The following is a 13096-nucleotide window of genomic DNA, read 5'->3' on the forward strand; positions in this document are numbered from 1 at the left end:
TTATTAACACAACTTTATTGACAAACCGAACCAGACATGGACACCAAAGACTATATAATTAAAAAAAAAGAAAACATGTTTAATATTGACTTTTGCAGGACACGTTCACTTTCGACTTTTCCATATTTGCGTTGTCTTCTTTTCTACGTCATGAGAGAACTCGTACGTGATGACGTATCACCGGATGTGAGGTCACGCCAGCCCCATGCAGTCACAAGTGAGTACCATGCCTGTCCGGGAGATTAGACGTCGGCAACGCCGACCACGTGAACAGTCCACGGGGAGAAAAGATGCCGGTGTCCGGCATGCCCCAGCACTCATCTTATTCACCTAGCAAGCGAAACGGAAGCTAACCTGAGCTAATGGCTAATACAGAAAACCGAAACTGAGGCTAACAAAGCTAACGGCTAATGCAAACAGACGAAACGGAGGCTGACTGGGCTCGTGCAAACCACCGAAACGCGGGCTAACTAAGCTAACGGCTAATGCAAACCACCGAAACTCGGGCTAACTAAGCTAACGGCTAAAACAGCTTAAACCCGGGCTAACTAAGCCAACGACTAAAACAACCGAAACTCGGGCTAACTAAGCTAACGGCTAAAACAACTTAAACTCGGGCTAACTAAGCTAACGGCTAAAACAACTTAAACTCGGGCTAACCAAGCTAACGGCTAAAACAACCGAAAACTCGGGCTAACCAAGCTAACGGCTAAAACAACCTAAACTCGGGCTAGCTAGGCTAACGGCCAATGCAAACAACCGACACTCGGGCTAGCTAAGCCAACGGCCAATGCAAACAACCGGCGCTGAGGCTAACTAAGCTAACCGCTAGTACAAACGACGGAAACCGAGGCGAGACGAGATAACGGCTGACCCAACCAAAGTCAAACACATGCCACCTAAGATAACGGCCGATCCAGCAAAGTAAAACGCATGCCAAGTAAAGTCTGTCACTGATAACCAGGATGAGCGCTAACAACTAAAGGGCGTGTTGAAAGGAAAAATAAAGATGAATGCATTGGAAGAATGTTGGTTAATATTCATCACAGCTACTAATGCATTAATGTTATTATATATGTCACAAGATGCTATCAAAATGAGTACAAATGTTAGTGTGGAATGTGCTTGATGGCGACCAAGGTGTGTCTAGAAGTCAACACAAGGTTTCATTGACATCGACTCTGTTCACTTCCCATTGTTTTGCTCATGTGTGACCTTTTATCGTGTAGGTGTGAATAGTACAATTCCCAATTTTTTAGTCGCCGGTACTGCAGTCTGAATGTTGGGTCACGTGCACATCCCACCTACACGTCATCTTGACCGTGCAAGACTTGATGGAAGGTACTCGGCATGTTCCCCACACACCGCCATCTTACTTCATCCCTCATGCAAAATGTTGACTTTGGTTACTTAAAATAATTTCAAATTGGGGACATGTTTACTTCTGTATCAGACGTTATTTGCAATATCCAGAAATGTAAACCCCAAGCTTTGCACGTCGGGGCGATGCGGCCGAGGTAATCATCTTAGGAATCAGGCATGCTGTTCCTAAAGTTTGGAGCAGGTGAAGTGGTGGCGGAGGTCAGAAGGAACAATCCGGTGGTTGACGTGTCTGGTAAGAAGGCGACGTGATGTTGACGTTATCTTTTTCCATTTCTTGTTGGGCCGTAGAGGTCAAAGAGGTGCTTGCTTCTGGTTATTTTGCCGCACAATGGCCACATAATGCGTCCGCCCCATCCCATTTGGACGTGCTCGCATTTACATGGCGGCCAGCAGATAGTCCAGCTCATTTATGTGTCCAGATATGAAGGCATGATGTCCATTGTGGACGCTAGGAAATGACTTGTCATTGTGTGGCTAATGGAGTCATTGTGTGGCAAGGTCACATGCGCTTCCTGTCTTCCGGCAGGCCGCCGCCCCTCCCAGCGTCCTGCTGCTGGAAGCGTTCTACGGAGGTTCTCACAAGCAGCTGACGGACCTGCTGAGCTCACAGCTGGACTCGTGTTCCGTCTTCACGCTGCCCGCCAAGAAGTGGCACTGGAGGGCCAGAACATCGGCGCTCTACTTCAGCCAGAACATCCCCCCCTGCCCCAGTTACAGGTGACCCCGCTTCAGGACCAGAATCCGGGCCTGTCTCACGGTGTCGCTCCCCTGCAGGGTTCTGTTCTGCAGTTCGGTTCTGAACCTGTGCGAGCTTGCGGCTCTTCGACCTGACCTGGCCGGGCTCAAAAAGGTTCTGTACTTCCACGAGAACCAGCTGGTGTACCCGGTCCGCAAAGACCAGGACCGGGACTTCCAGTATGGATACAACCAGATTCTGTCATGGTAAAAGTTCCGCTTCCTGTCTTGGCCCGGAGCGACGGGATGGGCTGCTTTTGTGTGCTTACGTGTCGTGTCGCTCTGCCCGGCAGCCTGGTGGCGGACGTGGTGGTCTTTAACTCCGCCTTCAACATGAACTCCTTCCTGTCCGCAATCCCGTCCTTCCTGAAGAAGATCCCGGACCACCGGCCCAAAGACGTGGCCCAGCTGATTCGGCCCAAATGTCAGGTGCTTCACTTCCCGCTCCACTTGGCCGACGTCAGCGGGTTAGTGAGGGCCCCGCCCCCTTTACGAGTCAACATGTGGCGTCCTCAATGGTCACTTTGATCTTTAATCAAAGAAGATCAACTTTAATCATCAAAACATCTGCTGAGCACCTTCATCCTCTAATCCTGCACCTCATCCTCATCTCACACACATCATCCTCATCCTTGTGTGTGTGTGTGTGTGTGTGTGTGTGTGTAAATTGTCAGTCATGCAGGACAAGGTATTGCACTAAAGTCCTTGCTTGTACACACACACACACACACACACACACACATACACACACATACACACATGCTGTGTATTCCTGCTTGCTTTTCTGGCACGGAACGGGGGGGGGGGGAGGGTAGTTTCAATCCATGTTATTTGTAAAACACATTTAAGAGTTGACTAAAGTGATGATAAAAACATACAACACAATTCATGCACTTAAGAATGGACACAAAATATAAACATAAGACTTATTTTATGTCCATTTATTTTGATTTTGGGAGAGTAAGAATTGCGTGTAAACGTAGCGACTCGGGTATAGGGCTGAAAGATCCGTGGCAACAGGAAGTGTAACCAGGCGCCTCATTTATAAAACGTGCTGACGCGCAAAACGGGACTTGGAAATTGAAATTGACCGTTCCGTACGTATCCGGAATAAATAGACACAATACATTGTTTTATTTCATTCATTTTCTACCGCTTATCCTCATGAGGGGGGTGCTGGAACCTATCCCAGCTGTCTTCGTGCGAGAGGCGGGGTCCACCCCGGACTGGCGGTCAGCCAATCACAGGGCACATATAGACAAACAACCATTCACACTCACATTCATACCTATGGACAATTTGGAGTGGCCAATTAACCTAGCATGTTTTTGGAATGTGTTGGTGTTCTTACAAAGAACACTAAACTCATCACACACCAACTTAACGCTCAAAAGGTATAATTATGAAACCAGCTCAACCGAATCATTCATTCATTTTTTACCGCTTATTCTCACGAATGCATGGGGAGAACATGCAAACTCCACACAGAGATGGCCGAGGGTGGAATTGAACCCTGGTCTCCTAGCTGTGAGGTCTGCCCGCTAACCACTAGACCGCCGTGAAGCCTATTTTATTGTATAGTCTTGTTTCTTTTAGGTACTTTGCATTAACCATTCACAGTAAAACGTGGGCGTGTCGAGGGCGGGGATAAAAGGTGGAGTGTGATTTACGTCAGCACGGTATACCTGGGGTCACACCAGCGTTATCATTATGGGATACCGTGCCCCGCCTCAATGTGTTTCCCAGCGCCGTCGTGTCATTTATGGCCATCATGAGCACTTCTTCAAAGGTCAAGTCCCGCTGTACTTTCCAGGCTGCTGCCCAAATATAAACTCCTACATAGCCCCGCCCACCCGTCTGACACGGATGACATCATCAGGCCACAAACAGCCAGGTAAACACATGAAAGGGATGCTCGCTCGATGGGATGTTGACTTTTCCGTTGACCTTGACAGATCTTCACTTCAATCCAGTCTAGGAAGCCAAGAAGATTCTCCTGTGAGACCGCTGCACATCGTTTGGCCGCACAGGTGGTGAGTTCAAATCCGTCATCATTACGATTATGGTGATAGCGATGTGACCGTATCAAAGGTATCACATTTCAGCTGAGCAAACTCGGATTCAATATTCGGTCATTCATTTTCTACCGCATATTCTCACGAGGGGGTGCTGGAGCCTATCCCAGCTGTCTTCGGGCGAGAGGCGGGGTCCACCCTGGACTGGTGGCCAGCCAATCACAGGGCACATATAGACAAACAACCATTCACACTCACATTCATACCTATGGACAATTTGGAGTCGCCAATTAACCTAGCATGTTTTTGGAATGTAGCATAGCATAGCATAGCAAACTAGCCTCCAATTTACTTATTCTAAACTTAAGAAAGGGTTTGAAGTGAAACATAGTGGAGAAGTAAGAGGCCAAATACGTACCACTTCCACACGGATTGTGAGGCTAACTCATGTCATGTCATGTCATGTAAGGTCTTATCAACGTGACATGATTGGCGGCTACTCCAGAGTGCACTCCACCTCTTGTCCCTTGACAGCTGGGATAGGCTCCAGCGTACCCACCATCAAAGTGAGGACAAGCACCATGGATGAACTGGATGAATAATAATCATAATAATAATAATAATAATCCACCCTCGGCCATCTCTGTGTGGAGTTTGCATGTTCTCCCCGTGCATGCGTGGGTTTTCTCCGGGTACTCCGGTTTCCTCCCACATTCCAAAAACATGCTAGGTTAATTAGCCACTCCAAATTGTCCATAGGTATGAATGTGAGTGTGAATGGTTGTTTGTGTATATGTGCCCTGGGATTGGCTGGCCACCAGTCCAGGGTGGACCCCGCCTCTCGTCTGGGATAGGCTCCAGCACCCCCGTGACACTTGTGAGGATAAGCGGTAGAAAATGAATAGGTTGGCTGTTCCTGCGACTTATACTCCAGAGCGACCTATAAATGAAAAAAACTGTTTATTTTTTGTGTAGCGAATAAGCATTGTGTTAGCATATCTTACACCTATTCAACCTGTTCTCTATTCTTTTATTAATGTTAGAACTCGCCTTCCAAGAGGACGTAATGTCTGTTTTAGTTAAGTAGTTTGGAAGATAAATTATCTTAAAAAAATGACTTATACTCCAATGCGACTTATGTATGTTTGTTTCTACGGAATTATGTATTTTTGGCCTTGTGTGACTTATATTCAGGAGCGATTTATCATAATTGATCATAATCACGGTAGGGCAAAGTGGACTCGAGTGTGCTGTGGTCAGGTTATCTGGCTAAGGCTGATATTTCTGAGTGTGAATATTGTGAAGATGGAGATGTTCCAAGAGCGGTGAAAGCGAGTGTGCTGTGGCGCAGGTCAAAGGTGAACAATGTGGCCGTGAGTGGCAGTGAAAACAATGTTTGACAATGAGATTAGTGGTGCCACCCATGGCTGTTTTTCACCTCCTCTCATATCAGCGACACAGGCGGGGGCGATGTAATCGGCTCTCAACTGAGCAAAACACAGCTGGATTACAGCTGCACCATTCCGGCTTTTATTGCGCTCAAATTAGGATTAGCATGCAGGCAGACTTGATCTGGGATTGAAGCTCCTCCATCTCATCTTTGGCTCTAATCTGCATGTGGCCTGGATCCTCAGATTACTGGCTGTCTTATTGCAGGCGGGGACCGCGCTCGGGGGGTTGAGGGGGCGGGGGGCACCCTACTTTTAAAACACGCTCCCCGGGGGCCACATGGACAAGAATACTGACCACATGAGATGTTCACGTTGGCATCAACATATCTCATGACGTCATCCTACGTGTGTGTGTGTGTGTGTGAGTGAAGGGAGCATGACAAGAATCCTGAGCTGTTCTTCAGCACCATGTTGAAGCTGAAGGATGAAGGTCTCCACTTCCTGCTGTCTGTGCTTGGAGAAACCTTCAGCGATGTACCAGGTATAGGCGCACACACGTGCACCATCGCTGACATATATGACATGTGACGTACATATACACTACACTGTATTTACTCTATTTTACTGTATATACTACAGTGTATATATATGTACATGAAATACAATACCTACAGTACATATACACTATAGCAGGGGTCTCAAACTCAATTTACTTGGGGGGCCACTGGAGCTCGGGTCTGGGTGAGATTGGGTTGCATCAGGTTTTGCAAAAAAAAACAAAAAAATTTAAAAAAATTTAAAAAACTTTGCTTTGGTTCCAATTTTCTACAAGAAAAGCTCTGATAAAACATTCCACTGTTCTCAAATATCTTACTTTTTATTTTTCTACACAAAATAAGATGAAAAATAAATAAACAAATCAAGAATAAAGAAAATCAACCAATCAGTAATAAATAAATATAATAATAATAATAATAAAACGGCAAATAATAAAAAGTTAAGAAACCACATATAGTTGGTGGGTAGACAAATGATTTTTTTCAGATTAAAATGAACAAAGCATTATTAGAGCCCTGTAGACATGACAAAACACGACTATAGTCACATTTATACTCTTTTTATTTACAACATATTGCGCAACTGCAGGGTCTCGAGACACATGCTAACTCGCAAACTAGAGAGCTAGCGACCTAAACGGTAGCCTTCAAGTTATTTCCTTGAAACTTAAATCGCCAAAAACTTACCACTTCCACACGGATAGGGAGGATAACTATTAACGGTTATTTAACCTTTAACATGAACATGAATCAAACGTAATCATTTTTTCTGGGTACATGATACCATACAGCATCCATATCAAACTAACATTAAACTTTCATATCAAGGCGGGGGCTTCAAACTAGTGTCCTGCGGGACACATTTGGCCCGCGGGCCCCGTGTTTGAGACCCCTGCACTATAGTGTATTTACTGTATGACTGAAAGTGACTGAAAGGAGATGGCGGCGAGTGAGTGAGTTTCCTCCTTGGGGGTGGCTGGAGTCATCCTAGAGATGGGATGAGGAGCCGGCCTGGAGACGCCCCAGCGTCTTCTTGATGGAACTGGAGGAGGTTGCTGGAGATGGAGAAGTCTGGACTTGTTTACAACCTCGTAGTTGCACACACACACACACACACACACACACCGACCTGTGAAACTACACGAGAACGTAAAAGCATTTGTGGTTTTGTGTTGTGTTCAGAAACCTTTACCCAGTCCAGACCTCTGCTGGAGCCCCACATCGTCAACTGGGGCTTCCTGTCCTCCAAAGACCAATATGTCAACGTCCTCTGTGAGGCCGATGTGGTCGTCTCCACCGCCGCCCACGAGTTCTTTGGCGTCGCCATGTAAGGCCACGCCCCCTTGACCAGTGCCGATTATCATTGAAATATTATTAGCTATTACACAAAATGTATCTGTTGTTTTTCAGCAAATACAGTAAATTCTGATGTGTTGCTTAGGTTGGAGGCAGTCCACTGCGGATGTTACCCTCTGTGTCCCAAGGCTTTGGTCTATCCCGAAATATTCCCAGGTAACGCCCACCGCGTGACCATCACCTCATTTGGATATTCCACGTCTGGGATTTACATGTTTACTTATCATTACTTACTTATTTTATGACTTATATATTCTATCCGTATCGTTTGTGTCGTCCACGCTGCAGCAGAGTACCTGTACGCCACGCCCCAGCAGCTGCACAGGAAGCTGCGTGCCCTCTGCAGGAGGCCCCAAGCGGCCCGGTCCCACGTGGTCAAGGTAAGCCGCCCGACGTTCAGCTGTAGCTTTTTGGTCCTGTGAGCTTCTTGCTAGCCAGTTAGCTGAGTTAGCCGAGCGTGGATGTAAGCGTATTTTCCATCAATAAGATGGAAAAAAAACCAAACTTTTGTCGTCAGGTGGACACGCGGTCTTTCTCCTGGGACGTACTCAAGGGGCGTTTCCAAACTCTGTTGACCCCATGACCTTCTTCCGCGGCGTCACATCGACGCTCAATGTTTTTTTTTCTGCCGATAATAAACGTGATTGGTTGAGATCTTCATCGTCCACTTTTATTTTAATCACTCGCATTTTGGAATACCTGAACTTGAAGTTTTACTGTGTACTAAATACTGTGATGTTGTCGCCACCTGTCCACAAGTGTTTTGGAGTTCAAACCTGCTTCAGACGCATCAGAGATGGCCAGGTAAGACTTCACAACCGAGACATTCCTTCCTGACGCTGCATCATGGGAAATGTAGTTTTCAACCATAAATCTATCACAGGACAAGCCACAGGGTTCAAATATTAGAACAAATGAGCATCCATCCGTCCATCTTCTGCTTATCTGAAGTGGGGTAGTGGGGGGTAGCAGCTAAGCCACCTCGTCCAGCTCCTTCCAGCTCATCCCCCACCCGGAGATGGCACTCGCACGTGCTGATTCTCATCCCGGTCCATTCAACCGATCCAGTTTGAAGGTCTCGGCTTGGTAAAGCCAGCATCTGCAAAAAGCAGAAACAAGTAGAGGCTTGGCTTCTCTTTACTTTCCAACCTGCCAAAAGCTCACCATCCCATTCCTCATCCATAAAAACATCGGCCTGATCCCGGACATCTCTGATTATGAATCATTACTTTACTTTATAGCACCTTCACAAGACCAATTCCCATCCTCGCTTCATCTTTCTTTTCATTTCTTTCCTCCACAGCCCACAAACTACCAGAAGCTATGAACAAACACAATGTAAACATGCATTTTAATGAAGAAAAAACTACCCATGTTTAAAAAATACAATTAAAAACACTTATTTATTTGTATTTAAAAATACACCATGTAAAAAAAAAACATTTTTAAAAAACAAAAGTTTAAAGAAATATGTATTTAAAAAAAACAACAGCAAAGGATGTCAACACATTTTTAATATTAATGAAAACATTTAAAAATATGCCAAAAAATGCAAAAGCGATGTAAACACATTTTTTATGTAAAGCTGTAAAAAACATTCAAAAAAGAATATAAAAACATTATGAAAAATGATGTAAAAACACATAAAAGGATGTAAACAAACAAAAAGTAAAAACACATAAGGATGTAAACAAACGTAAAAAATAAAAACAAATAAATGGATGTAAACAAACATTAAAAAGTAAAAACAAATACAAGGATGTAAACAAACAAAAAAGTAAAAACCCATAAAAGGATGTAAACAAACATAAAAAAGTAAAAACAAATAAATGGATGTAAACAAACATAAAAAAGTAAAAACAAATAAATGGATGTAAACAAACATAAAAAGTAAAAACACAAAAGGATGTAAAGAAACATGAAAAAAGTAAAAACACAAAAAAGTAAAACCAAATAAATGGATGTAAACATAAAAAAAGTAAAACCAAATAAATGGATGTAAACATAAAAAAAGTAAAACCAAATAAATGGATGTAAACAAACATAAAAAAAGTCAAAACAAATAAAAGGATGTAAAGAAACATGAAAAAAAGGTGAAAAAGAAGATTGATCGCCGGAGGGTAACTAGATGTTAAAAGTTTGCTTTTGGAGGATTTGAATCTCATCAAACATTCCACTTGGCGCCTCAAAGCAGATTAAAGCGGAATTACGACTTCATCACAAATAATCCCAGCAGCACGGACACTCGAGTGCGCGGCGACTCGGACGTGTGACCCGGGGGTCAATCAACACGGAAGTCAAAAAAGGTGAAAGTTAGCACAAAGCTAACCCCGTGGTGTCGACTGACGGAACAAAAACGCCTGAAGAGCTGAAGATGGCTGCCAGTACTCATGCTAATCAACACCTAGTTAGCTGCAATGGCTAACATGGTTAGCCAAGGTTAGCCAAATGACACAAAGCGTCACGGTAGTTCTTGTTCTACTTGATCAGTGTTTCCCAAGACTGCAGTTAGCGACGGGCGGCTAACAGCATTAGCTACCAAACTAGTTAGCTTTGAACAGTCCAAAGTTTGTATATTCACAATGAAACACCAAATAACATGTGTCATTTGGGTCACGCTTTACTATTTAATACCTTTTTAATTGTGTATTTGTCCACATTTTAACGTTTTAACATTTATTGTTTCATTGACGTTTCTGCTTTACAGGTGTCAATCAAGATTGACATAAAAAAAACAGTCGATGGACGTCAGGGTTTTCCACGCAGCTTTGCCGCCCTCTGCCGGTTGTTCTGGAAAGTACATGTCAGCCTCAGTATGGAGGGACATGTAATAAAGAACAAGATTGAGCAGTAAGTCAAAACACTCCCTAAGTTAGCATAGCAACACAAATGCAAGCGTGCTAAAGGATAGATATAAGAGTAATACTTTGTGACGTTTTTGTCCCTGTAGCTGAAACAAAGGACGAAACAGGTTGAGTTGATTTGATCGTAATTTGTCTTTAGTGTGAACTCTTGCAAGGATCTAACAGGATCATTTTCTACAAATACAAAGTCTACAAAGAGTACATCCCGTCACCATGCTACAACAACATATTAGCAAGTGTCATAGCTAAGCTAACTCCCAACAGGTCCTTGTCTGGAGTCATTCAGCCTCTTTAGGTCGCCACGGAAACGTCCTGCGAAGACAAGCAGAACAACCATCAGGCGATCCATCACGCCTCATTGGTCACATGTCAGCAGTAGATGCGTGCTGTACCCGATTGGTCCAGGACATGCTGATGAGGGCGGGGTTTTCATCAACATATTCAGACCCGGCAGATCTGCGTCGTCTCCTCAGCGAATGACGACCACAACGCTGAGAAAAAGTTCCAAGAAAAAGTTCCTCTGATCATGAACGTCATCTCACAAATGAGATGTTCTCACAGCATCTATGAGGCGGAAGCGGACATGAAGCGGACATACCGGCTGGCACTGTCCGTTCTCGTTGGGACACAGTTCAGTTTGGCAGTGGAGGTGGATTTCATTGCCGCCTTTGACAAAGTGGAACAACTGGAAGCGGAAGTCGCTTGATGTTCCCTGTCCGTTTTCTCTCACTTTGACCAGACGGCTAGACTTGGAACATCTGCTCACAAACAGAAACATCCGAGTCACTCAAGACTTTAGAACCGGACGCCGTCGGCGCGGCATTGACGTCAGCTTCTCACCCATCGGAGATCAGGTCGTATCTCATTCCGTCATCAGGTGATGGCCCGTTGGTGGCCCAGCAGGAGTTGGTAACCAAGGCGACCAGGTTGGCGTTCAAGCCCTCCGTTAAAATCTCCACGTAGATGCTCTGGTTCAGCTGAATGGCCATGTTGTGTTTCACCGGATGCTTGTGTGCTGAGTCCGTGTAGGCGGTCATGTTCAGCGTGTAGTTCCAAGACCCAGACACCATCTGGCGCACCACCGAACTGTAACCCAACAACACATTTTGTGTGTTGATGAATGCGGTCTTCAACCAGCCGGTGGGCTTTCCCTTCTTTGCCTTCAAGGGGCTTACAGGTTTTTGTCATTTGGCCGCTTCTACCTTCCATCTTGTCCTTTCGGTCATTCCCCAAAAGACAAGTCTCAGGTCCCTCTTGAACGGACTGATGCAGAGTCTGCTTCACTGAAGACAATGCATCAGTTTCACCCGTGAACAAGACCCCGACGTACTTAAACTCTCGACCTGGAGATGGCACTCCACTAGGAGTGCTCCACTCGATCGGCCACAGATGGGTATTGGTCGATATCAGTGAAAAAGAATGGTATAGACATTGGCCGATCCCCCGCCGTTCCTCTCCGCCCGGGGTTGTGCACACTGATATCCATCCTGTCCTACCTTGCCAAAGTTTTAGAGAAACTAATTTACAGTGAACTCACTTCATTGACGCCAATCATATCCTGAGTCAGAACTGGCCACGGATGCATCACCGCTACCCTCAAGGTACTTAATGACATCTTCACCATGGACAATAAACAGGTCCGGATCTTGCCAAGGTCTATGATTCAGTGGATCACAACATCCTCCTACGCAGGTTCTCTACTATTGGTCCGTCTAAGAGTTGTACTAACTGCTTCTACAACCGTGTTCAGAGAATGAAGTCTGAAAATGTTGGGTCTGAACCACTTGACACCTTTAAAGGTGTGCCCCACGGTTCCATCTTAGACCCAACCTTGTTCACCGTCTACATAAATGATGTGGCCAAGTCTATCGGATACACTTTTATGCCGATGACGCCATCATCGATTCATCGGGCCCTTCGCTTCACTCGACCGTATCCACTCTTCAACACGGCCTCACTTCCATTGAAAAGTCTTTAGTCCCGTGACCTTCACCTGTGTCTCAATTCAAACGAACCGTGACAGTAGGTACGCTATTAGGTATGTTTTTACCTCAATGTTTATTTTTATATTCCATGTTTACATTATGGATTTCTGTATATGCTTTGGTTTTACTTTATGCCGGGGTCTCTTGCCAGGTCATCATTGGAAATGAGAATCTGTTCTCAATTGATCTTACCAATCAACACTCCTTCCGTATGTGATCGGTATTGGTATCGCCTGATTTCACTCATGGATAATCGGTATCGGAAGCATCAAATCCTGATCGGAACATCCCTACACTCCACCCTTTTTCGAGGTGAAGATCACGGCCCAATGAAGCCAGGAGGACCACATCACCCACAAAAAGCAAAGATCCAGTCCTCAAGCTATTAAAGTGGATCCCTTGAACGCCCTGGCCGCATCTAGAAATTCTGTCCAACGCAGCCGCTTCACTCAGGTTTAGGGAGAAACGCCTTTGGTTTTGTGTCTTGCTCAAAGACAGAGCAGTGGATGGGAGTCGGGAGGGTCCGGGGGCCCACCCGTACCTCACTGTGCTGCCTCCATGGTGATCATGGTTATCAACGATTTGTAAAGATCACTTTGATTCAACTCACTTGTCTTGCATCTTGAAGGTCATGCTCATGAGGTCCGGCTGGTTCTGGGAGCAGGACAGCTCCATCTTGAACGGTTCAGGGACCCCGGAGGCATTGACCAGCGTGTTCTCGTAGAGCACGTGGCTGGCGTTGGCCTGTACAAGACAGCAGGTCTTGGTGTGATGCTAGTTAGCGCTCATGGTAGTGGAGGTGGACGAGCA

The 13096-nt window shown here is 45.3% G+C and overlaps 1 protein-coding gene across 3 annotated transcripts; it reads left to right on the forward strand.

Annotated features, from left to right (window-relative positions):
• The first annotated feature begins 154 nt into the window (after positions 1 to 154).
• Positions 155 to 10089, forward strand: gtdc1 (glycosyltransferase-like domain containing 1). 3 transcript variants are annotated; one of them, XM_058082965.2, is made up of 12 exons: positions 249 to 1341; positions 1555 to 1615; positions 1910 to 2100; positions 2158 to 2325; positions 2412 to 2585; positions 3932 to 4012; positions 4074 to 4151; positions 5956 to 6065; positions 7264 to 7408; positions 7523 to 7593; positions 7726 to 7817; positions 7955 to 10089. In XM_058082965.2, the coding sequence occupies exons 1-12, from the start codon at positions 1280 to 1282 to the stop codon at positions 8018 to 8020; spliced, it is 1299 nt and encodes a 432-aa protein (XP_057938948.2). In that variant the 5' UTR covers positions 249 to 1279; the 3' UTR covers positions 8021 to 10089. The 3 variants fall into 3 exon arrangements, with proteins under 3 accessions (XP_057938951.2, XP_057938948.2, XP_057938950.2); XM_058082967.2 differs by having other exon boundaries at positions 4092 to 4151; XM_058082968.2 differs by lacking the exons at positions 249 to 1341; positions 1555 to 1615 and adding an exon at positions 155 to 217.
• The last annotated feature ends 3007 nt before the right edge of the window (positions 10090 to 13096 follow it).

The sequence above is a fragment of the Doryrhamphus excisus genome, linkage group LG12 (assembly GCF_037039965.1).
Source record: "Doryrhamphus excisus strain RoL-2023G ecotype Guam linkage group LG12, RoL_Dexc_Guam_v1.1, whole genome shotgun sequence".
NCBI classification, from domain to species: domain Eukaryota; kingdom Metazoa; phylum Chordata; class Actinopteri; order Syngnathiformes; family Syngnathidae; genus Doryrhamphus; species Doryrhamphus excisus.

What these genes read in the sequence shown, in the direction of transcription:
- gtdc1 (XM_058082965.2), top strand. Translation starts at nt 1,280, where the DNA reads ATGTTGGGTCACGTGCACATCCCACCTACACGTCATCTTGACCGTGCA. An exon ending in TCCGGTGGTTGACGTGTCTG is followed by an intron (nt 1,616 to 1,909) that starts GTAAGAAGGCGA and finishes GTCTTCCGGCAG; the next exon opens with GCCGCCGCCCCTCCCAGCGT. An exon ending in ATCGTTTGGCCGCACAGGTG is followed by an intron (nt 4,152 to 5,955) that starts GTGAGTTCAAAT and finishes GTGTGAGTGAAG; the next exon opens with GGAGCATGACAAGAATCCTG.